At 40.4% G+C, this 24,950-nt stretch overlaps 2 protein-coding genes and 2 pseudogenes across 2 annotated transcripts; 2 read left to right on the forward strand and 2 right to left on the reverse strand.

Annotated features, from left to right (window-relative positions):
• The window catches only part of LOC149105691 (hematopoietic prostaglandin D synthase-like), a 38,971-nt pseudogene extending 15,111 nt beyond the window's left edge, over positions 1 to 23,860 (reverse strand).
• On the reverse strand, positions 1,985 to 6,694 carry LOC149105693 (uncharacterized). The gene is made up of 4 exons (XM_089271190.1): positions 6,301 to 6,694; positions 5,334 to 5,460; positions 3,786 to 3,877; positions 1,985 to 3,679 (listed from the first exon to the last, which is right to left on the reverse strand). The coding sequence occupies exons 1-4, from the start codon at positions 6,637 to 6,639 to the stop codon at positions 3,020 to 3,022; spliced, it is 1,218 nt and encodes a 405-aa protein (XP_089127316.1). The 5' UTR covers positions 6,640 to 6,694; the 3' UTR covers positions 1,985 to 3,019.
• Positions 18,478 to 20,510, forward strand: LOC149105694 (uncharacterized; annotated as a pseudogene).
• On the forward strand, positions 22,635 to 24,950 carry LOC149105695 (uncharacterized). The gene is made up of 2 exons (XM_089271198.1): positions 22,635 to 22,720; positions 24,068 to 24,950. The coding sequence occupies exon 2, from the start codon at positions 24,134 to 24,136 to the stop codon at positions 24,713 to 24,715; it is 582 nt and encodes a 193-aa protein (XP_089127324.1). The 5' UTR covers positions 22,635 to 22,720; positions 24,068 to 24,133; the 3' UTR covers positions 24,716 to 24,950.

Here is a 24,950-nt window from a genome sequence, read left to right on the forward strand (position 1 = left end):
TTTGACAGTAAACTTAAAATAAGCGGTCTGCATCTTGCTCGTCAGGTGTCGTCAAGTATGCTAAAAGTTGCACCATCCCATACAAAATAATTTAGTGGTCTTTAAATTGAGCGCAGGGTCATTGAGTTACTTATTGATGGGCGCTAAGCCAACCTTACACGTACTCTTGTCTTTATTTTTGTCTATTACATATGGACGGACCATTAACAAAATGACGGGAAAAAAAACAAAAACAAAAAAATAATATAAGGGAGGGTGACTGAAAAAAAAAACAAACAAAACAAAAAAAATCGCGCAAAGAAGAAGCGAAGAAAAAAAATTCCTGCAGAGTGAATTGCACCGTCGGGCTTATAAACTGTATTAGCTTGAAGGGCAACTTGGCAGTCACTCTATACTGCAGATTTAATTTCTTGGTCGTGGTTTTCTCTACAGTTAGGAAAACGGACATTTTTCCCTCTCAAGGCTGATACATTTTGTGCGCAGCAACCTCATCATAGACACATGAAGCCAAACATCCTTGCAGAAAAACCCTTATGGATAACCATGGCTTAAGAGTGATTAAAACCATGTGCTATAAACAGCCATCCTGCTTGGTTCGTTTGCAATTAAGGAAACATATACCGTGTTTTAAAAGCCTCGACATATATATAGAAGTGATTTCACAACTGACACGTATAAATGACAATTGTGGACACAGATGTGCACACCCATGGCGAACCATAACACTTCCCCTAAGATGGCCGCTAAGATCAACGTTGGACAAACGTCGTATAGTAATCAAAGACAATCACATGTGGAGGTGTTTGATAACACAACTGATGTGTTTAGTATGGGATATTTCAATCTATTTTAGGTTTTTGACAAAGTAAGCGACGCATTATTATTCAAGTCCAATCGATACATTGAATTTATTGGCTGAAAATCGTGGAAAACGCACCAAAAACGCTGTAATTTTGCAAAATTTTCTGTTTGGGGGGAGGGGGAGCAGGCCACCAGATCCCCCTAGCGGAATAGAGCCTTTGGCCCCATATTTGTCACTGGACGGCTGCTCACAGAATCTCAGCTAAAACCTTGAATAGAAACCAGATTTACAGAAACAATTATCCAGTAGAGGACGCTTTCCTTCTCGAGTCCAATATGGCGCATGGCGTTAGTTTCACGAGGTCAACACGTTTTCCTCTCTAACTTTTGATTGGCGCATAAGACAATGCTCAAGTTTAGTCGAGTGATAGAAATAGGGGTATGGGGTAAACAATGCCTAAAAGGGTATTTTTTTCGTTTCGTTTCTTTCTTTTTTCGACGATTTTTTGATATCGACCAATCAGATTCGTCGATTTGATTGAAATTAATAATTAAGACTTCACATTTTTTAATCGATTTTGCGTTTGGCCTACCTAGTTCTTACGCGGACCATTACATAAAAATTACCATTTCCGAGAAAAGAAGAATAGCCAGGTTATGAAAGAAAGGGAAAATTTGCATTAAAAGAGTGACAAAGGAGGCGTAAATTGTTTAACGTCTCTCTGAAATTGAGATTGGTTGATTTAAGCTACAACTTTGAATGTGATTGGCTTATTGAACTGTCTGATTACAAACTGTCCGATAACAACTTGGCAAGTGAATTAATGGGAAATAGGAGTTTTTAAACCAGTCACATTGATTAACAGCAAAATTGAAGGGTTATTAACCAGGTGTATCTTAATTTTTAGATATCGATCAAATGTACACAACTCACAACCGAACGTATCCCTTTTAGTTTTAATCTGGAATTTAATCGTCTCAGTGATATCTGAGACGTTTGTTATACATGACAGCAATTATACCTACGAGTAAATTATTTTGTTCATTCGCTACATCAGCTACTCTAGCTATAATTTAGGATAGAATCTTGTAAGAAAACAATCTAAACTGAAGGTTTTTACGTACAGAGGTAACATTTAACAGATCCACAGGTTTAATGAATATTCCTGGGATGGGACAGATACTGTTTGAGCATCATAACTAAAGTCATATTCAGTTCCTCCGCCTGCTCCTTGTTCAACACAAGAAGCGGCGGTAGTTTCTGTTACCCCAATCCCGTGATCAGCTCGTGAACAAGAACTTCCTCCTCAAGCAATCATCATCATTGATCCATCACCACCATTTGCAACACCATTTTTTTTTTAATGAGTGCAAAATTCTTGGGTTTATTATTAAAGAAGGCAATGCAACCAAACTTTACAATATTAACTTAATTTTTATTCCTCGCTACAATTCTTACATTTTCTGTGATTTTCAACTCCCTTTCGGTCTATTATCCTGATTCTCTGCTCGCCGATATCCAGTCAGATTGGAGACTTTTGTTGTAGTTATGATTGAGAACAGAATAATCTGGCTGTCTTTGTCGTATTTACTGGCGAGTATATAATATGTAAATGTTAAAATATCAACTGAAGATTACTCAAACCCGAGCATATCCCTTTTAGTTATAAGCTGGAATTTATCCGCGAAGGCAATATGTCCAAAGAAATTAAGACGGGTTCCGCTCAAAGTTGAGCAATAAGTGCAAAAATTATTTACTAAAAATCTACTCACAGCATGGTAATTTTTTTGAATACTATTTAAAACATCTCACTTTAATTAATTTTAATTTTCTAAGTGACCTGGCGATTAAATTGTCAAGCGTTCTCGAAAAAGTTTACGTCACACCTCGTAAGAATGCTTAATGCGTGTGTTATTGTGTTTTGAACTAACGCGAAACGTCCGTTTAATTGAAATAATGATAACTTCAAGTTCAATTTTCTTTCGAGGGGTCAGCTTGAGGGCTTAGGTCTCGATAAATTTTTCTCACCTTTATTCAAAACATTACCATGCTCTGACGTTTTTTTGGTAACTGTATTTTTGCCATTATTGCTCGTATGTTCTGCGGAAATCAACTTAAGTCCTATGCTGTCCATCTGCTAAACTAGCTACTCGATAATAAACGTTTAAGATCTTGTGAGGAAAAATCTAAAGGGAATGCTTTTTAAAACTGAAACATTCAACGGATCCACAGATTTAATGAATATGCCTGGGATGGGACAGAGTCTGTGGCAGCATTATAACCAAAGTCATATTCAGTTTCACTGCTTACGTTGTCCACAAAAGAAGCAGCGTCAGTTTCTGTTATTCCAATCCCGTGATCAGCTCGTGAACAAGAACCTCCTCCTCCACCAATCATCATCACTGATCCATCACCAGCTTGCCAGTCACACCAGAAGCCGATGTTATTGGCGCTTTGGATGTCTCCACCGCACTCAGCCTCTTGAAACCCGTCTGTTGACTTGTACTGACCGCCATATTGAACCGTGCAGCTTCCAAGGCACCGGTTACTGGCCCAAACGCTGCCATTTCTGAAGTCGCCATAACTTGTGATTTTTGATCGGAATGTTTGTCCAGCCAAACAGTTACCCGTGGTCTGTAACAAAGGAGTGTGGCTGGAATCGTCACTGCGCGTGATCTTAAACTCTCTGTCGCTGAGCAACCAAAATGCGGATGAGATCATGTCAGCGTTATTCGACGGGTCTGTTGTTGTTCCCATGGCAACTTCCTGGTCATACCACCATAAGCCGGTGTCCTTCATCCAATTTTTATCATCACTGTTTGAGAATCGGGCTACCAGAGTCCATCCTTGGCCATCATCTGTCATGTGACAGTACACCTAATAAGGGAGTAGCGAGCTTAGTATTCCTTGATAAATTATCCGCCAAAAAGTTATGCTTTGCTTTCGTCAAGTTAGCCAATGACGTCTTTTCCATTTTGCTTACCTTGAATGACACGCTCCCATTTGTTAGCAAGTATTGTCCATTTGGTAACGTCTCGCCAGCTTTCTTTTGAGTCTCGTCGCATGAAAAAGCATCTGAAAGATAATGAAAAACGGAATGATTTAACGCTGACATTAACAGCATATTGTTTTGACAGTTTACACAAGAAGTGTGTAAATTTTATTCGTCAGGAAAAAGAAAATAACATGCGACAAAAAATTTAGCACAATATGCCTGTTTGACGGGGAGCTGGGCAATTACCAAAGAAAAACTTACTCAAGAAAAAGTCACAAATGAAAATCGCACAGAAGCAGGTGCGAGAAGGAAATGTGACTTAAATTAAAGCTGAACAACAATTATGCTCAAAGAAATTGCCTCTGTCCGTCAAAAACGTAATTCTTGAGCCGCAGACAATTAACAATTATAACAAACTAGTGACTCCACTGACGGATTATTTCCGCGTGTCAAGAAACGGCGCCTGAGTTTTAGTGGTAAAATAAAAAAAAAAAGAAAGAAAACGTTTCGATTTCATCTTCATCTGACATTAATATCCAGTTAGAAATAAAAAGAGCGTTGTGGTTTGTTCATATGTTTACAGAAGAGATGTGATCATGACAGGTGCATGAGTGAGTTAGGATCAAAATAAACTATAAGCGTTATACGGGTGCCAATTAAAAACAAAGAGAGATGTCAACCAAAAACGTTTTTACGGATAGAGTCTGGCTGGGTGTTCAGTTCCCGTTTCCTTTTAATACAGAATATATCGGATACATCTGCCGCCATCTACCTGAATGCAGTGAAGAGCAGAAGTCATCTGCCTTTGGGAAGCATTTGCAAGAGAAACTTAACGCCAAAATCACAGAACTTGCCAGCAAATTTTCGATCCTAAAGAGATGCAAAGGAAAGCTGCATTGTCTGATCTACCAGATGCTGACTTTATTCGTGCCAAATTCTTTAATTTGTCTGACATTTCTCAATGTTTTGTAATTAACCCGCAGCTCCAACCTTTTATTCTGATCAATTATTGTTGACTAACTTACAGTGGCTTTTATTATTCTTACTTGATAATGATGTCAACGTGACATAGAAAGTTTGTTTTTCTGGCGTTAATATTCGATGTGAAATGAATTTTTTAGTTTTTGCTTTTTAAAATAACATAGCATAAAACAGATGTACGACTGATTAATTTGCGTTTGTGGAAACTGATGTGGCTCAACTTTTTTCGCTGCCCAAACATTTTACTCTTTTCTATCATTTTACGCACCCAGCAACACTTAACTTCTCGTTGACCGCTTGTTAGATAATGCCATAGTGGAGATCTCACGTTAAAGACCATCGATGGCGTCAACAGTCTACCTAATTATAGTGTTACGAACATGCAAATTAAAACCTTAGTGGCTCCATACAACACTATCGATCTCTTTTCGGAACGTAAACGGCGTCTTATTTTAGAGAGACTAACTAGATGTGGAAATCATTTGACAGGATGTGGTGTACTAATATAAATTCATTTAAAAACACATCATTGCAGTTCTTGAAACATTTTCTTACCAAGTTTGGCTTCACAGTTTTTCCCAATCCAAGGTGCTTTACACAAACATGAAAATGTTTGTTTCTTGTCGTCTGCTACACAAGAACCACCGTTGAGGCAACCAAGAGATGTGGGATTTTGACAACCCTGTTAAAACATGTAAAGCGTTTGAATTAGAAAAAAGAAAAAACAAAACAAAACAAAAAAAACAGACAGTTCAAAGTTGAGGGAGGAAGAATATACATGCTAAACCAATTTTCAGTCAGTAAGCAAAGAATTGGTGCAAACTTCGCTTTTTGCTCTCGCTAACGTACAAAAATTGCTAACGTAACTGTATAAAGAGAGGTTTATTTCGACGACTATAGTGTGCTGAATAATATTCCAGTGATCCAATTTTGGGATAAAAAAGACGCAATTTCAGCCGTTCATTGATGCCAGTTCCAGCCTTGGAAAATATTAGTGTGTTTCTTCCGACATTCAATACTTTGATCAAAGATTTTTATCGTCATTTAAACAAAGCAGCCGTATAAACAAAAAAAGGCCCTAAACCCGGTTGGTACTGAGGGCGAATCGAAAGTATAATGGTCCCATTATACCGCAATGCAACTGATATTATATATCCTACAGTAAATCATTTGATTCTACTGCTGGGCAAATGCAGCTTTAACCTTATAAAGCATAGTTTGAAGAAAAATTGAGTCAAGTTCGAAATAAATTCACAAATAACACTTCAAGTCAATGTTCAGCCCTACAGTCAGGCTGTTCCTTCTGCATGACCCGCGGTTGACAACAGAGACTTTCTCCTTTAGTGACTTCTTCAAAGGGCCGCTACTTTTGTACTTTCAGGTGGGCCGCTATTTTCGGGGGGATCGTTACTTTGGGGTTTCAATACGAAGAGAAAAAAATTAACGTTACTATCGGGGAGCCGTTATTTTCGGAGGGGCCGTTACTTTCGGAATTCTACGATAATTGCTAATTGCTAATTACCTTTAAAAACAAAGAAAAAGTGACCCCTTGTTGATCATGAAACTTGGTGTTTTCGTCAATGGCGCCATGCTTGTTCAGTTCGCAAGTTCCTTTCGCGTTCTTCTTGGATGGAATCTTGAAATTGGTTGAGGTACACCAGGAATTTCTCAGGCAAGAGTGGCTGCATGAAGTCAGGCTGGCAGACTCAAACCTTTTGACAACATGTCCCTGAAGCTGCTTATTTTGCCGCGTCGTCAAGAACACTGAACGGGAAAGTTTGTGGTCTTCTTCAGCAGCGTAAACAATGACATTAACCATTCCTTGAAACAGGACAAGGAACAAAATGCTTTTAGCATCCATTACCTTTAAATTAAACAGAATTCGGTACTGAATGGAAGGGTAAACTGTTCAGAGGCTTGACTTTGCAAGTTTATTTCAAGGAGTGGTTTTGCTGCGCTGTTTTAATTGTGTGATGAAGTTAAATACGCGACGATTGGTTTATTCTTGTACATATTGTAATATATTCGTAACCGGAAGTTGTGTTGTATTACCCAAGATGCTTAGAGAATGAAGTTGTTGTGTTGAGCAAGCCTCGTGAACTTGTGTTGTTATGTCACCAAGCTATACTTTTGCTAGTATGTTTTACATATAATATCTGGAAGTGAGTGATTGGTTGTCCGTAAACAAAGCGGAGATAGGATGTTGCTATGGGAGATCGGCCTGTTTATAAATGACAAGTTTTGGGAAAGCGGTTGTGGAGAATTCGCTGAATCGCAATATTTTTGCTCGAAATCGCATCTTTTTCTCAGCCAATGAGAATGGGACAGTAAAACAAAACCAATCAGATTTCAAGGTTAGTATAAAGTAATCAAGAAAATTTCAAGAAAATGAAAGGCAAAAAGCCATTGTGTGGAGAATTTTGCAACTACTATTGCCAAAACTTTGTTATTGTTTTTTTTTTCAAAAAAAATGACGAATTTAATTAATTACAGTTTCTAAATGACGATTACGAGCTCCTTCAGGCTGAACACCTACTTTAATGGAAGTTTCCAGCTTTCAGCGTCCATTTTGACGGATATTTTGGCGATTTTTCTTCAGTATCTGCTCAAGAACCGTATGATACCGATTGCAGTAAAACAAACCAACGAAAACCACACAACAGCAAATTCAGAGCCATCTCAAGAAGGCAGATGTTTCCAGGTTTCCGGTAGTTTCAAACGAGGCAACAGAAGAGCTCAACTCTGTTGCTGTGCGGTTAACATAATAAAAATACGCCCGGCTCCACAAAACAGTGAATGAACGATCGTCTTCCGAAGCTGGTGCAGTCCCGCCATCTTGAAAATATTTTGAATCAAATGACAACGCAAGAACTTGACAAGGTCCTGATTATTGAGTCCTACGCCGAGGTCACCAAAAGAAACGGAGATGATAACGGGCTGGACTCCTTTAAAATCATGCCATTAAATGGTATTTAAAAGAAAAAAAAAACAAAAAAACAAAACAAAACAAAACAAACAAACGTACTATCCACTGAGCATCGTGCACTCGAGGGAGTTTCACAACTCAAAAGAAATCCATCGCAGAATTACACAGGATAAACCTTCAAATTCCTTCTCCACAGACAACGAAAAGTCTCAGCCTCAACCACAGAAGAAAGGAAGGCCTTAGCCTGCGTAGCAAGCGTTTCTGTGGGGTTCGGGAGCAAAGAATTACAGCGCGAAAAATGGAGCGAGTAAAAGAGGGGGAAGGGGGAGGGGGAGGGGGAATTTGACTACGCGAAACGTGACTCTCGCCTTGCAGCATATGGAGGTGTTGTGTTACAGCGGTTTGAATTTATAAAGGTTTGTATGAGAATGCAACGGCTTTGCTTGAAAAGTCATTCATTCTTACATTGTGCGAATACAATCTACTTACCCTGTTGCTGTGTTGTACTCTTTGTTGTTTGCCAGCTTCTCAGGCCGATCTAACGCGGTTTCGGCGAGTTATCGTTCTGTGGGTTTCCACTACTAAACCCACAGTACGATAACTCGCCGAAATCTCCATATGCTGCACGGCCAGAGTCACGTTTCGCGTAGTCAAATTCGGTCGTTATGTAATCGTATATGCCATATGTCACGTTAGGCTTAATGTTCGCTTAAAAGTGAAAAAAAAAAAAAAAAAAGGATAACATTGAGAGCTTGGGTCGCCTGTGACTAAATGAGACGTAAAGGCGTTTCCGGTTCCGCTATTTTCAACAAACCGGCTGCTGGAACAATACACACAAATCTAAAATTTAAGGCGATAAAATTGTACGATTTTAAAATGGATCTAATAAAGTGGCAATTGAACTGAGTGGATGCAATTTTGGTCTAAAATCATATTTGGGATTTCAGACCAAATTGCACTCCACTCGGTTCAGTCACCGTAGCCTGACTTGAGAGAGTGTTCTGTAATCAAAATGAAATTGCATGTTTTGTCTGTGCTGGCGATGTGACGGAGAGACAAGTAGTCGCCTATTAAGCCGTCGATAGTCCTGGAAGATTATCAGTGACACATAGCGATTAAAGAAGCTCAGTCACGGTATTTTGAGTTATTTTGGCCACGGACAAAATTACCTATAAACTGAAGGAAACCTGAAAATAGTAGTTTACTAGGATAGAAGAACACCAAAGAGATAATAATAAACCATAAAGGAACAAAGATGGTTAAGGATGGAGAAGATTGACAAGGATTACAAACGACGAACTTAAAACATTTAGGCTAAATTGTTCAAGACGCACAAACCACCTCTTTTTAGCAGGACTGGTTAGTCATTCGGCCTGCCAGGGTCATATGGAGACCTCCATATCTTAGGGACTTCTAAAACATTCCCTAGTCATTTTTCTCCCTCCCTGGTGGGGGATGTCACCCGTGGAAGGAAAGACATTGCCCAGCCCATCATTACCTTAGTGGGGTTTTCGTCTAGCCTTGTGAGAGTTTCAATGTCCCCATGCAGGACCCAGGAAACATTCGGGCCCAAAAATGTCCGTAACATAGCAGTGCAATAGCAAACGTAGATCATCGCCGTTGGGTACGTGCGTAGCAGTACAGTATTTGATAAGAGGTAAGCGAAACCTTGACGAACCCTACCCTGAAACAACGGTAGGTAAAAGATGTTAATTCGAGGATCATTTATTTTGGAACTTGACGGTCATTCTTGGAAGTTTGATATGCGTGTAAAGAAGTGAAATCCGAAATATTTAGCTAAATCAAACATACGCTGCCTTCAACTGTTCGTCTCCTGATGTCAAGCTTGCCATTCTATTCTTTCGCAAGTTGACATCATAAATTTTACGGAACGAAGAATTAACATGTTGCTTGAAGTAATCTTCTTCATTTGAGCCTCGCACAGCGGCGACCTTAAACTCCGGAGGTTCAGAGATGATCTGGGAACGAGACAAGAGGACTGTTAAGTGGCAGTCTCTCTAAAAGCGGTCCACTGCATTTCTGGTCGGAAAAAAGTTTTCCCTCAAACTTTTCGTAGTAAACTATCTTGGGTCATAAGTAGATGCAAAGACTTAGGTTTTTGGAAATACGTCAAAATAATTTTTTTAGAGCTCAAAACAATCATAGCCGGAAAACGCCTAAATTTGAGCATTCCAAGGACGGAAAATTTCCTAAATTGACGAGCTCGCGGCTCAAAGACCACCAAACGTAACAAAAAATTGTTGCTATCCCTACATTAAGTGATCCTTCAAGGGTAAGAAATGCACGTTACTTTTGATATATTTTGTTTTGGGGGATCCTGAAAACTTATCTTTTACACCCGTTTAATATCACTTTCTGAAAACCTGCGAAAGTAGCTTGTCTTCGCTGGCGTTTATTTCCCAAGTCCAGACCCGGCCGCTCAAACAAGGGTTAGGAAGCATAGAAATATAAAAATACCTTGCGCTTTTTATCTTCCTTTCCCACAGCGACTTCGAACTTTCTGTGCTTTGTGCGATTCTCACGCTTCATGATGGAAATTAGGTTGTCACGCTAATTCAGATTGTTTTCATTCAAAAGGCTCTCACATTGTTTTAATTAATCATGACAAGTTTAAGATACAGGGATCCGACAAAAACTAAAACTCAGAAATGGTTTAAATAGGTAGCATTGCTGAATTATTAGCAGTGATCTCCAGACGCTTTGTGGAAAAGTCAGGAAAACGTGGCCGGAATATTTGCAAATTTAGTCACGGTCCATTACTTCTACAAGTCCTGTTTATAGACCGGTCAGTTTGCAAAACTTTTCTAGTGTTTTGATTCTTTCCTTCCATTTTCTACTGATGTTTCTAAAGTGAAACGTACTATTTAGCCGATGTTAAAACTTGAAAATTGATATCAAATCTTGACAGAACGCTGTAATTGAAATCGACAACATCTTGACCTTCGTAATCTCAGCTGCGTTGTACAAGCCACAAAGATTTTACCTCCTTATCTGCTCCAAACACTGCAAAGTCAACCAATGTGAACAGGTTCGTACAGTGTGTATTCGCTTTAGCAATATTCATTATCTTACACTTAAACCTTGCTTGCTCTTTGGTTATAATGGAATTGCGATGCATTTGGAATACACTTCAAAATGAGCATCGACTTGGTAGACAATTATTGTTCTCCTAACTAAGCAAGTACTTCTTTATTTAATAACGTTTTCGTAACCAAATCACTCAGATGACTCTCATTCGTTTTTCTATACTCCAGAAGAGCGCGGATCAGGATGATCAAAAAGTCAACACAAGGATGAGGATGGGTTGCTTTGTGGTGAGGGTGTCCTGACCTAACAGCTATGTGAACTCAGTTCCCCCCCGGGGGCAGCTAATTTGACCTTTTCTCTATGGAGCAGTGCCCCTAATACCTCTGAAACTGCTTTCAGTACAGGACAACCGGAAAAAACACCAAATGACCCTAAACGGTCTTAGCTGTCGTAAAATCCATTTCAATCGATTTCTTGAGAAATGACGTTAAATGTCATTTTGATGATATACATATAACATAACATATAACATATTTTATATGAAGTCACAAGTTTGGAGCAGGCACATGACCAGGACAATTTTCTGTCATGTTACAATTTCATACATAGGTAAGGTAACCAAAATCGCTGCACATGCTCCTTAAATTTGCATCCGACAGGCCGATGCCCCCGGGGCTGGGGCCCGTTTCTCGAAGGTCCCGAAAAGCCGTAGCAAAATCTCAAACCTTATGACTACAAAGCTGTTGTTTTCACATATTCTTAATATGAACAGAAGTTCCCTTCATACAAGAAGTTTCAGGCGTATACACCTCTCTGTCTTTAAATACTGATTAACTAAAAATGGCTTTCCGGTCCCAAAAGTTTCCGGTGCTTTCGAGAGAGAGGCCCCTGGACCGTTGCTCGCAGGGAATATGGTCTAAACGCTTACGGGTACCGCTAATACCTAGTCTCGTCCCCAGATCAGCTTCATACTATTTTTAAATAACAGCGTCTTTGACTGTCATTACTGTTAGGTGTTACAACTGCCTTGGTATCTCTACATTGAAATGGGAGGTCGAAATGTGTACAGATCTCTCTAAGCATCTCGACCTTGCAAGTTTGTAGCTCCGCCTCTCTTGCAAACGTGCACAGATCGTAAATATCGTACAAGATTGGGTGGGTCAAGCCTACTTTCACCAGGACAGCTTCCCTTGTTTCTCTCAAATGCTCCCCGTCTACACTAACTTGCAAGCGTACTCCTCTGCTAAATCGTCCTCCTCCTCTGTGTCTGTATCTAGCTCACCTCCACTAATCAACTCTGTTCGCTTCTGACTTCCCTGTTTTATGCTTGCAGACAATCTCGAAAAGAAACCTTGAATTTAACACTTCGAGAGCCACTCCGTTCTATCAAACATTCTCTCTCCGTCTATTGTGGAAGCAGTCTGCATATCCTTCGCAACCTGGGCTGGATCTTCTTTCTTACCAGTTTCTTGCCCGATGTTAAACCTCTGTATCAGATACTGCCTAACCTTTTGAGAAAATCTCACACTTGCGTGTTTCTTTTGAAGTGCCCGTCCCATTTGCAATCGTGAGGTACTTTTAAGGGATTCTGCCTCCGCCGTTGTTGCTCCGCTTGAACTTTCACTTTGCAAAGTAATTGTCTGGAAGAAAAACTGTCCCGTATAAGAAACTAAAACTGAGGTAAACTATTTTGCAAAGAAAAACGATGAAATGTTTTAACGCCTGTGTTATGTAACAAAAGGTGTGTAATAAGGTTATAATTTGTTGTACGCACCTGAACCGACTTGAACAAGAACACAATACATTTGATTGCTTTAGCCATTTCAAGATTCACTGAATATCGGCTCTTTGCCGCTTTCTGGCTCCTACCAGGACGCCCTTGATGTGCTGGATACTGACAGGCTGTTCTGGGTCGCCAGAACTTCCCATACGTGTGCCTGTGCTTGGCGCATACGGACATTTGCGCGACAAGCGACTCGTCTAAATAAAAAAGGCCAGCCCTCGCCAAGATAAGCTGTCCCTCTGTTATAGTCTATCGTGACAAATGGATGGAAGCAAGGTGACTTTCTATGGAGTCATTGCATTGAAGTAAGCTAATGATACCCGATGTTCCTATTGAACCCCACAAAGGTCTGTACACGTGCGCGATACAAAGCACGTCATTTTGTTTTGAGATAGGTATCCGTTTAATCTGATTTGTCGGACACGGTGGTAAAATTTAATCATGTAAGCTAGGCTTTAGCCAAAACCAACACTACACAACTAGCACTGAAATTTCTTGCCAAAAATGCCCCTAAAATTAAATTACAAAATTGTTACTAAATGAGGCCACCAAAACTAGTCATAAAATTGCCTATTCCTGTTGTTGGGCGGTCGCTTCAACGGTAATAAAAAAACCAAAATTGATTTTTTGATATTAATTCTTGCCGCGCAAACTATTTCAAGTTACTAAATATTTAACTTCGCTCATAAATGATACGGATATATTAATCCACGAAAACCTACAAAGCTAAACCATGTCGCCTTTCAACTTTCAGTTGCCGAATAGAAGATAATAAACAAAATAGGGGCTAATTGAATTGAATGCATTGGTCACAAATTATCGATTTCAGTGTTCATTGTAGCCTGAGCCTTTCACACGTATTAAAAGCTGAATTTTACATGTTTAGGTATTAGAACCCTAAGTGGATGCAAATATTGAATTACACATTTCTTTTTTTAAATCGTCAATAGAAGAAAACGTAGATTCAAAAAGATGAAAAAATTTCCCGATTATATAGACCAAGTTTTACAGGCAACCAAATTTGCATAATACTTTGGAGCCGCCACATCATTTCCCAGCGATTTCCTCACGGCACGGTACAAGGGAACAAGTAAGTCACCACTTTCAGCTACTTAAGCCGTTAGTAATTTTTATTTTTGTGTAATCGCTTTTATTTTAGACTTAAGGTGAAATGTAACAATGTTAAAGCGTTTTGAATGTGAACTTGCGTGACAACCTAATTTGCATAATGAACTGTGAGATTCGCACAAAGCACAGAAAATTCGAAGTCGCTGTGGGAAAGGAAGATAAAAAGCGCAAGGTATTTTTATATTTCTATGCTTCCTAACCCTTGTTTAGCAGAATTCAGTTGGAGTTTTGAGCGGCCGGGTCTGGACTTGGGAAATAAACGCCAGCGAAGACAAGCTACTTTCGCAGGTTTTCAGAAAGTGATAAAACGGGTGGTAATAGATAAATTTTCAGGATCCCCCAAAACAAAATATATCAAAAGTAATGTGCATGTCTTATCCTTGAATGATCACTTCATGTAGGGGCAGTAACAATTTTTTGTTACGTTTGGTAGGCTTTGAGCAGCGAGCTCGTCAATTTAGGCAATTTTCCGTCCTTGGAACGCTCAAACTTAGGCGTTTTCCGGCTATGATTGTTTTGAGCTCTAAAAATATTATTTTGACGTATTTGCAAAAACTTACGTCTTTGCATTTACTTATGACCCAAGATAGTTCACTGAGAAAAGTTTGAGGGAAAGCTTTTTGCAGACCCCAAATGCAGTGGACCACTTTTAGAGAGACTGCCACTTAACTTGGGAAGTTCTGTAGTCTTCTGAGACAATTTGTCGGGCATTTCGTGTCCTTTCTCAAGCTCTCGCTAGCTCTGCTTCATGGCATTGCTCGGTATTGTTTCATCTTCTTTCTCTCAGCCCTGACTCGCTCTAATTCACGGCATTGTTCAGTACTGTTTCGCCTCCTTTCTCTAGACCTCGCCGCGCCTGCTCTCTTCCCCGATCTTTTCCTGTTACTAGTAATTCTTGCTCCCGATTATTTTCTTTCACGTTCTGCCTCTTAAACCCTCTCTTGAAAACATTACATTATCAACTCCGCTATCGTTTGTTGACATAACAATATAGCAATGAGTTTTTATCCCGCCAAGAAAAGATGGCATTCTTGAGCTCCCCCGTTCGGGTTACCTTGAGATCCCCCTTCCCCTCCCCCAGAGTCTGTACGGGCGGACAGACGGACATTGCTCGTACGGTGACGTCATAACCAAATTTACTCGGCTTGATGGGTTACCAAAATTTCTAAGGAATGGATGCTCCGCTGGCGCGCCTTCGGCGCGCGGGAGCTCCGCTATCACACCAAACAATTAATAAGAATTTTCAATTCGCACGTGCTGTGGGCTGAAAAAACGCCTAAAATAAAGTGTGGTTTTGTTTTTGGAAAGTACTTTTCGTGACTTGAGAGTGGCATAAACATAAGTCCTAAATGTTGATAAAAACGTCGACAATCATCGGAGAAAAGATTACAGTAACTCTACGCGTTCTCTCCATAAACGAACTCGACCATAAATTAAGGCTTTGTTACCAGGCGCTGTTAACGCGAGGCGAGTTTTCTTGCATTAAACTTGTCTCGCAATTTGCTGGGACGCTAGCTGTTAGAAAAAGTGGCGGTTCAGCTGTATCTACCGTAAAACTGAGCATGTCTCGCAATGTTGTTTTTTAAAATAGAATCAAACTTTAAATTTTCGTAACACTTTCTGCAACAAAAACGTTGTAAGGCAAGGCCATTTCAGGCTAGGGGTGCTACACCAAGCAGCATCTCGAGCCATTTGTCCCGCAAAGACGAAACAAAATTGCATGGGACACAAGCTGGGAAAAAATTACCTAGTCGGTTAGGCAAATAGCGAAAGAAAATGAGTTTCTCACGTGCTTTCTCTTTGGCCCACCCTCGCGATCCATACGAACATCTTCGAAGTCTATGTTCGCTGCGGCGAGAGCAAGATGAGACATCTCTCCTCTGCCACGAACACATTTCTGTTATAAGTCTTGCTTACGAAATCCTTCTGTTCCAAAAAATTTAAAGATATTAGTTTTTCTGAGCTTTAATAAAGGAAGTTTTATCAATTATTGGTAGCCTCTGATGAATTATTTCCCTGGTTTCATTTTTGCTCGATCGCTCGACTCGCTCAATCGTGATTTGAACTCTTGAAATTGATCGAAGAAGCAGCCGCTCGAAGGAGCGACTGCATCGTGCACAATTATAAGCTTACATTTCTGACAATTTCCTGTAAGACGCAGTCTTCTGTTCTTTAAGCTTATTTTACCAAATAACGAAAGAGAGAAAGCCATTCTCGTGTTCAAGTTCAGCCTTAGACGCGCAACTCATCAATTTAAAGCCCCGGCCAAACGATCGCAACATGTCAACGCAACATATCGCAACATTGTTGGGCGCAACATGTTGCGCGGGTTTGGCCACCCTGTTGCGATGTGTTGCGACATGTTGGGTGTTGTTGGCTCAAGTTTGAAAATGATCAAATTTGAGCCAACAACACCCAAAATGTTGCAACACATCGCAACACGGTGGCCAAACGCACGCAACATTTTGCGCCCAACAATGTTGCGATATGTTGTGTTGACATGTTGCGATCGTTTGGCCGGGATTAGTCCTCAGAATTGCATTGCGCATCCCTACTGCACACGATATTCGCGTCATTAGCGCGCGCTCGTAAGCGCGTGCACATACAAAATGGTGGCTTTTACTAAACGGCTTGGGTTGCGAGAGAACGATCGTTTTTTCTCGGAAACGAATTCGGGGACCTAACGATTTTTTTACTTAGTTTGAATGCAGCGATCACCTTCTTTCTATGCAATGAATATAGGCAAATTTCTATTGCAGAGTAACAAATTATCACTGAAAATGAGAGCATAGCAGGCACTCATAAACGATAAGATGTGCCCTCAGGAACACTGCGTGCTTGGAACATATTGAATTCCTGTCGACTAAATATAGGTGTCTTTATTAGGAAACGTACGTCAAATTGCTCGTTAACATTGATGCAGTACATATATTGTTGTATTTCTCCCTTAACTTTCTCCCTGTTTTTCTGCTCTCACAAAGCGTGAAGTGAGTGGTTCAAATGTAAACGTTTCTAAAAGCAGATAATTTAAGGAATTATGGGGTTGATCGAGGGTCTTCCTGCTCCTAAACGAATATGTGGAGCCCCCCTTTTTGTTTCAAAATTTAAGTTCTCTTGATATAAGCAGCCAACAGGCACAATTTGAATGAAAATCTATTGTGCGTTCTTTTTCGGGGGAATGACCTTAAAACGAAAGGGAAAGAAAAACGAAACCCACAAACCTGCTATTGAATAAGAGCATCTCAAACAGCTCAAAGCCAGGGGTGTTTGTTCGCTTTCTTCTCCACTTTCGCTGTTAAGAAATGTCTTATTCCATATTGTTCTTTTCTTTTGCCGAAGAGGCCGTGAAGGACAGAGAGCTCAGCAACCAAAAGCTTCAGCCATGTGCAGTTGGTTTCCAATTCTTCGGAAAACTGATCCAAATTTAAGCTTGACTAACTTTTGAGCTGAGAAACACTTCTACTGAATGCAATTTTCATATGCTGTCAGCTTGATATTTAGGTTAACGAGCAGTTTAAAGTTGTTTGTTTGCCCGAGATCAAGAAAATGCAAACTATAAACTCGCCGCGATCCAAGAAAAATTTTGAAGTGTCGCTTTGTCATATTTTTGAATGAACATTTTCGCGCGGTTTATCGCGCTTTTGACTTCATGTAAGCCGGACGATATTCAATATATACTCAATATCTCAAAAGTCTCAATGTTATAAAAGAAATGGTAAGCGTGAAGTGTGCAACTATGGAATTATGGATGCACTTGGGAGGTTTGCTAAGCACTCAAGAAGCTAGAGTCGCACTTGGCTATCGCCTCGTGCCACTCTTACGCTTCTTTCGTGCTTAGCAACCTTCCGCGTGCATATATAACTCGATAGCTGCACGCTTACCATTTCTTACGTGAAAAGCATACTCGAAAAAACGGCCAGTAAGACCTTTCACATTTAATAATTTAAGAGAAACGGTATAAAGCAAGTAATTTTGAAAAAAAACTCGGTCAAACTAAAATTTGATAGTCAAAATAAAATAAAACAATGGTTTCACGGGTTTTTAAACAAAGTAAATAAAATTTACATAACTTTCATCAAGTGTCAACACTACGTTCTAAAAAGCGTGCATCTGATCACGTCTATTAATGCACAGAGAGAATTAGTTAAAATCAGGAATAATTCGGTATATTTCCTGTGTGAACGTGATTCTGAGGCTTTCTACCAAAAGATGCATATTTTTCAAAATTTCTATGGCTTAAAATTCTCGCAGGAGAATCGATACAAAGGAAATACGGCCAAATATTGTTTTGGCAATTCAAATACATGTAGCACACTTGTCATATTAGACTGAAGAGTGGGGTATTTAATTAAAATTTGTTATTAGTTACTATTCATGCCAACAGAAAGTTTACCACCTAATGATCCGATTACACTGTCTTTGCCAATTATGACCTCACATCATGGCGAACAAAGTTCCCCCTTCCCCCTCCTCCCCCCCCCCCCCTCCACAAAAAAAAAATAATGAACGAATAAACCCTCCCTCTCTCCAAGAAAAAGAGAGCTCGAGTACCCAGGGAAAGAGGTTGTAAGCCTGAATTTGAATATAGATAACCGGTTGTGATCATCAAACCCATCTCCTGTTGACTTCGCGGCTTTCACTGGCCTTTCACCGTTGAAAACAATTAATATGAATCTATTTTTCCTTAGTTAATACGTACAACCGGATGTCTATTAATAATGCACCATTTGAAAGGTATCGAGCAATATATTTCCTGTAAACCTTTAACAGTTTTCAGGATAATACGTTGCATTGTCCTCGCCAAACGATCGATGATGGCTTGCATGAAAGCAAAGAAAAACTCGCAAACGAACTGCAATGACAAAATCACGAAAGGCTCAGTGGCTGTATCTGTGATTTCGTTAATATTCGCAGCCATGTTGTTTGTGAGAATCGAGGTTATGCATCGGAAAGTGGAATCGGTGGAAACAAAACTTGGAAACCGTATCCAGCAGATTGAGAATGATATGCAAGCTAAAGTGCAGAGAATAGTACAAGCATTGTTACATTCTACTGTGGTACCTCTGAATAGGCAGAATTCAGAAAGAAATAGCAAGGAGTCCGGTGAGTACTGGTTGAGGAGATCTGTGACTTTACAATCTCATTTCACTCCGTAAAAATTGCTACGTACTCAGGTAAACCGAAAGAGATACCTGCCATAGTTTGAACAAAGTCATTTACAGAGAGACAGTGGAAACCATTGCTGTTTAATAGCAATTCATTTATCGGTAATCTCCTATATACGGTCTTACCTTCCTCAGACAACAATTCAGTGAAAGATCTAGAGGTCAGTGTCTGGGTTTTTTTTAAAATTGATTTCGGATATGCTATCACTCCGGTTTTCAGTATTTGGTTTATTTTTAAGCTTTCCAAATCAGAGCTTTGTAGATTATTCTCCGTTAGTTTAAACTTATTTTCCTAAAAATTGTTGCTAATTTTTTTTTATCGTGAGAATGGATTCGGCATATCACCGCATATCAGATCGCTATTGCCTGTCGTGATCAATGCGTCACGTGTAAGTGTACCGTGGTCTGTGTCCGTACGTATTTCACACCCCGTCTACACTACAGTGGAGAAATTTTAAAACGCAGATTTATGTCTACGGTTAGGCCCACCATCTATACTGATCCGCCACGAAAACGGAGCTTTTCGAAAACGCTCTTCAAACCGCAGGAAATTGAAAATGTCGCCGGGCCTTGCGTTTTTTTAACCCTTTGATCCCAAGGACGCATATTATATGCGTCGAGCGTCCTGAGTGGTCGTGCTCTTTGTACCGCTCTAGAGGGTTTGATATATCGTCTCAATCGAAACAAAATCTAAGGAGAAAACGGAGAAGTAAAATCGTCAAAATCTATGTTAATTAAGGCCGGGTATCCAACCTCCTTCACAGTTGCGCTTTTCTTTAATTTGTCTTAACTTGACGAATTATTAATGAGTTTGAGAAGGTCGGTGGAAACATTTTCAAAACGGAGCTTGAACTCTCATTAAAACGATTTCCTATACTTACTTCCGAACAGACCCTGAAAACAAGGTGGAACCATTTTCAGAACATCGCTATAGAAAGAGAAGAAATGTCGGTCAAACACCTGGACCAAATGCACCAACAATGTCTTTCGAGCAAGTCCGCCTGGAAATAGACAAGAAATTAAGTAAAGCGTGCACCAGCAAGGACAAACTTTGTCAAGTAGGACCTCCGGGCCCCCCGGGGGATTCCGGTCCGCACGGGTATCCAGGATACAAAGGAGAAAAAGGAGAACCTGGGATACCCGGTCCCCGGGGACCTTTGGGTCCTACAGGAGCTCCGGGTCCAAATGGAAAGCAAGGGCGTCAAGGACCCAGGGAATTAAGGGCGACGTGGGTGAGGATGGGCCTCGTGGAATCCCTGGGGTAAAAGGAGATGTTGGACCAATTGGCCATCCAGGAGAAAAGGGTTCGATTGGCTTGAAAGGGAGCAAGGGGAACAGGGGCTATACGGGCCTTCAGGGACCAAAAGGAGAATGCACTGTCGACCCAAAGATCAGTATATATCCAGTGTCCCAGGAAGTCTTTATCAACACACCGGCAATATTTTACTGCTGGGTTGACGGTCAGACATCTAAACAGATAACGTGGAGTAAGCTTGGAGGTGCCTTGCTCAAAGATACCACTGTGAAAGATGGTGCACTGGTTATCAACAATGTACAAAGGTCTCATGTTGGATCGTACTTGTGTTCAGTGTTCACCGGTCATGGTATCTTCAGAGCTATCAGCACTTTAGGAATAAAAGGTATTAATCTTATTCTCTGTCGCTTCGCTCAGCCGATTTGAAAATATCAATATTTCTATTATAAGCAAAGGAGACAAACAATACAACAAATAGTGTAGGGAGCCGCTAGCAATAATCTAGTTTAGTATATACCACACAAGTGAATAGTACTTTTCGCGCACGCTGATTGGCTAGCTCGGAAGTGATTAGCCAAGTACTATTCACCTCCGAGCAGGCGAAGAAAAACAAAATGGCTTCCCATTTCAAATAAAATTACTCTTAAACAAAGAAAGTTACTCTTTGGTCCGCTAGTTATTTAGCTTGTGTGGTATATACTAAAACACCTATCAAAGAAAATACTGGCTGAGTAAACTGATCGGCGTCAAGTGGTGTGATCAGTTCACAACGACTGCTACATAAAGGCCTGATTATCCCAATGGGAAATGATACAAAGCAACAATTAAACACCTGAAAAAATACATTTATGTGACCTTAAGTTGTATTATGCTCAGTTACGTTTGTGGAAATTTTGTTCACACGCGGTATTGACTGATTGACTGACTACCTGACTGCTTACCGACTGACTGACTAACTGCCGGACTTCCTTACTGACTGATTGCATGACGGACAGGCTGACTGGTTGGCTGGATGACTCGATGGCTGGCTAGCTGGCTGACTGACTGACTGACTGACTGACCGCCAGCCTGACTGGCTGACTGGCTGGCTGGCTGACTGAATGATTGGCTGAGTGATTGACTGACTGACGGATGGACGGACGGACCGACCGACTGACTGACTGATGGACTGAACGACTGGCTGACTGACTGACTGACTGACTGACTGAGTGGTTGGCTGACTGACTGACTGACTGACTGACCGGCTTGCAGGCTGGCTGACTGGCTGACTGACTGACTAAATGACTGACTGATTGACTGACGGATGGACGGACGGACGGACAGATTCACCGACTGACTGACTAATGGACTGAACGACTGACTGACTGACTGACTGACTGACTAACTGACTGAGTGGTTGGCTGACTGAATGACTGACTGACTGACTGACCGGCGTCCTGGCTGGCTGGCTGGCTGGCTGGCTGACTGAATGACTGAATGACTGACTGACTGACTGACTGACTGACTGGCTGGCTGGCTGACTGACTGACTGACTGACTGACTGATGGACTGATGGACTGATGGACTGATGGACTGATGGACTGAACGAAGGACTAATTGCTGGCTGACAGACTAATCGACGAACTGACGATAGTAGAACGAAAACATGCAGTGAACGAGTGACCGACCAACCAAATGCTTTCCTGACCAATCTATGATTTGAGAAACGTAGCATTTACATCGCCTAAGCTATGTTTACTTTATAGAGCCGCCGATATTTACCAAGAAACCTGCTTCACAAGTCCTGGCTGAACAGTCACTAAACTTGTCGCCTGCTTTTCAGCAAAACGGTTGTCTTACAGTCAGCAATGTGAAGGAAGAAAGTGCTGGTAAATATACTTGTCGCGCTACCAACAGCTTTGGATTCGCAGAGTCGACTACTGCAGGGATCGTGACAGGTTGGTTCTGACAGTTTTTTTGTTCACATTTAAGTCATGGGTTCTTGCTGTTGTTTGGCACGATCAATATACAACGAACTCTGAACCATAACAGTGAAAGTAAAACAGGCGAGGCACTTATTTTAAGTAGTCGCGGGTACCTGTTATGGCTTCCATTAAGCCAGGTAGAGCTTGTATTTTTTAAGGGAATCCCTTTCAAGTTATTTTTAGATCAATCTCGACTATGGAACCCCAAGAGGTTCTAGAAAAAGCCAATCCTGTGACCGGAATTTTGCTCACGTGGACAATCCACTGATATCAATGAAAACCACAAGACTATGGATACCAAGCAGACATCTTGGGTCGCTCGCCTCGGTCCATCGCAGGATCACGTTATTCTAAGGCACGAATTTGAATGCAAAATCCTACAGCCATATGCTATACTGTAAGTTCTCATTACGTATCAAGACATTATTGCTCGATAGCAACATCAGATTATAGGAGATGAACACTACTGACCAGCAATCAAGGCACATGTTTCCCACGTGGTATGATATCAAAAAATAATGTACCGTCTGTTTAATTTGTGACATTATTTAAATACCGTATTTCTTGCATATTATACCTTGCAGTGGGTGACTCATGTGAGGACTGGAATAAAAGATACGGCACCACGACAGCTGGAAAGCACATTATTACAGCTAAAAATAAATTTTTTGAGGTACGTCTACTTCAGTCGCTTACGTTTTGCATGTGTTAATGATCTATAAGCTACCGCTATTGCAAGGGCTTCCTGCTATTAAAACTGGGTCAACATACTCTCAGTCCCTTTTTAGACCTGGACAAGATCGAGCGGTCTGGATTCGAGCCCTGGCCGGGGACATCTTGTTGTATTCTCGATGAGACACTTGAAACGAAAAGATAAGCGCCGGCCTGATGAACCACTTGGCTTGTTTGTAAACTTCACCTTTAACTTATAAGAGAAATGATGTGTTTCTCAGCTGACTGAACTGAGATCTTAGATTGGGAAAATTTTAATTACTGATAGCTGACAAATGAGCTGAAATTGCAACTCCCATAACCTCCATCACAACCCTCTAATATTACAAAACAGGGGCGGATCCAGGATTTTTCAAAGGTGCGTGGCTGGTACATCAATGGGACATGTCTCCAAAATATTGCAATTTGAGAATTGGAGTCTCATTTGAAACTGTTACACCAGAAATACTGGCAATGCGACAAAGTAGAAATTACAATAAAGTACCCGTCCAGAGTTTTTGCCTTTATTTCTGCCATAACATTCACGATATTTATCAATTTCTGTCATGTTTTGCTCCTCCAAAATGGGATGGCTAGCCAACTAATCCAATCCCCCCCTTCTCTCGCTAAATCCGTCCCTGCTAAAGAAGGGATTGCAAGTTATAACATTTTCGTCATATAAAGTTCCCTCTCGTCCACGTTTTCAAAAACTACATGTAAATTTATTGGGCATTAAACAAATTAACAAATTTCTTGTTAGCACTTTCTGTTTCAGTCTTAGGTCAAAATCATGACTCCAGGTGTATCGCAATGGTTTCCGTATAGAAAATACTCAAGTCCATAAATATTATAGAGGGAAGTCCAATAATCTACACAAAAGGTTTAATAGGACAAATTTGGGTGTTTACTCGGCAAGAAATAAAGTAATTAATATATGAAAAACTATTCCACATGAAATAAAACAGTCTATTTCAATAAAAGTGTTTAAAAAATTAAGCAGTTCTTACTATTAGAATAATTTTCTCTTATTGCAATCTAAAATAAGTACTAGGTTACGATTCTCACATGTTGATTTGAAATAATGTAATACATGAGCTGTCATTATTTGCTTATCCCTGATACCAAATTTATAAGACATTTTGTATTTAAGGTCATTATTTAGGGGACTACTTTGTAAAAACCTGTTAAGTTTTCTTTAGTTCTCCATTTATTCATATTTTTCTTAATTTAATGTAACATGCATCGACCGAAATGGAAGTAAACTTGATTGTGCATTTTAAACTTACTCTAATCTCTCCCTATAAATCAGGTATACTGTGACGTGCAGGGTTGGACATTGATAGCTCGATTTTCAAACACCGACAACAAGAACTGGATGGATGACCAGGGGGAATGGTGGTATGATCACGAAACGACCGTCGGAAAGACAACAGATCCGTTCAGTAATGCTGACATGATCTCACCCGCATTCTGGTTGGTCAGCGGCAGAGAGTTTAAGATCACGCGCAGTGATGACCAGAATCACGCTTCTTTGTTGCAGACCACAGGTAACTGTTTAGCTGGACAAACATTCCGATCAAAAATCACAAGTTATGGCGACTTTAGAAATGGCAAAGTTTGGGCCAGTGACCGGTGCCTGGGAAGCTGCACGGTTAAATATGGCGGTCAGTATAAGTCAACAGACGGGTTTCAACAGGCTGAGTGCAGTGGAAACATCCAAAGCGCCAACAACATCGGCTTCTGGTGTGACTGGCAAGCTGGTGATGGATCAGTGATGATGATTGGTGGAGGAGGAAATGCTTGTTCACGTGCTGATCAGGGGATTGGAGTTACAGAAACTAGCACTGCTTCTTTTGTGGAAAACGTCGGCAGTGAAACTGAATATGACTTTGGTTATGATGCTAACACAGGAAACACTCCATCTCAGTCCTATTCATTAAACCTGTGGATCCGTTGATTGCTAAGTCTTTCAGGAACCTTCTGTGTAGATTTTTTAACCTGACAGTATCTCAACATTAATTATTATATAGATCTACATGGAGATTTTGTCTTCAGGTATAAAAAAGGTCTCAGCAATTGCTACGATTTAGTGTCAAGTTCCAGCTTGAAACTGAAGGCGCTACTCTCAGTTGTGAATTACCTTCATTTGATATTAAAAAAGGAAAAATAAATAAGATGCTACAGCTGGTAAA

This window comes from Orbicella faveolata, unplaced genomic scaffold, assembly GCF_042242905.1.
Source record: "Orbicella faveolata isolate gen_17 unplaced genomic scaffold, um_ofav_v1 contig_34, whole genome shotgun sequence".
Lineage (NCBI taxonomy): Eukaryota > Metazoa > Cnidaria > Anthozoa > Scleractinia > Merulinidae > Orbicella > Orbicella faveolata.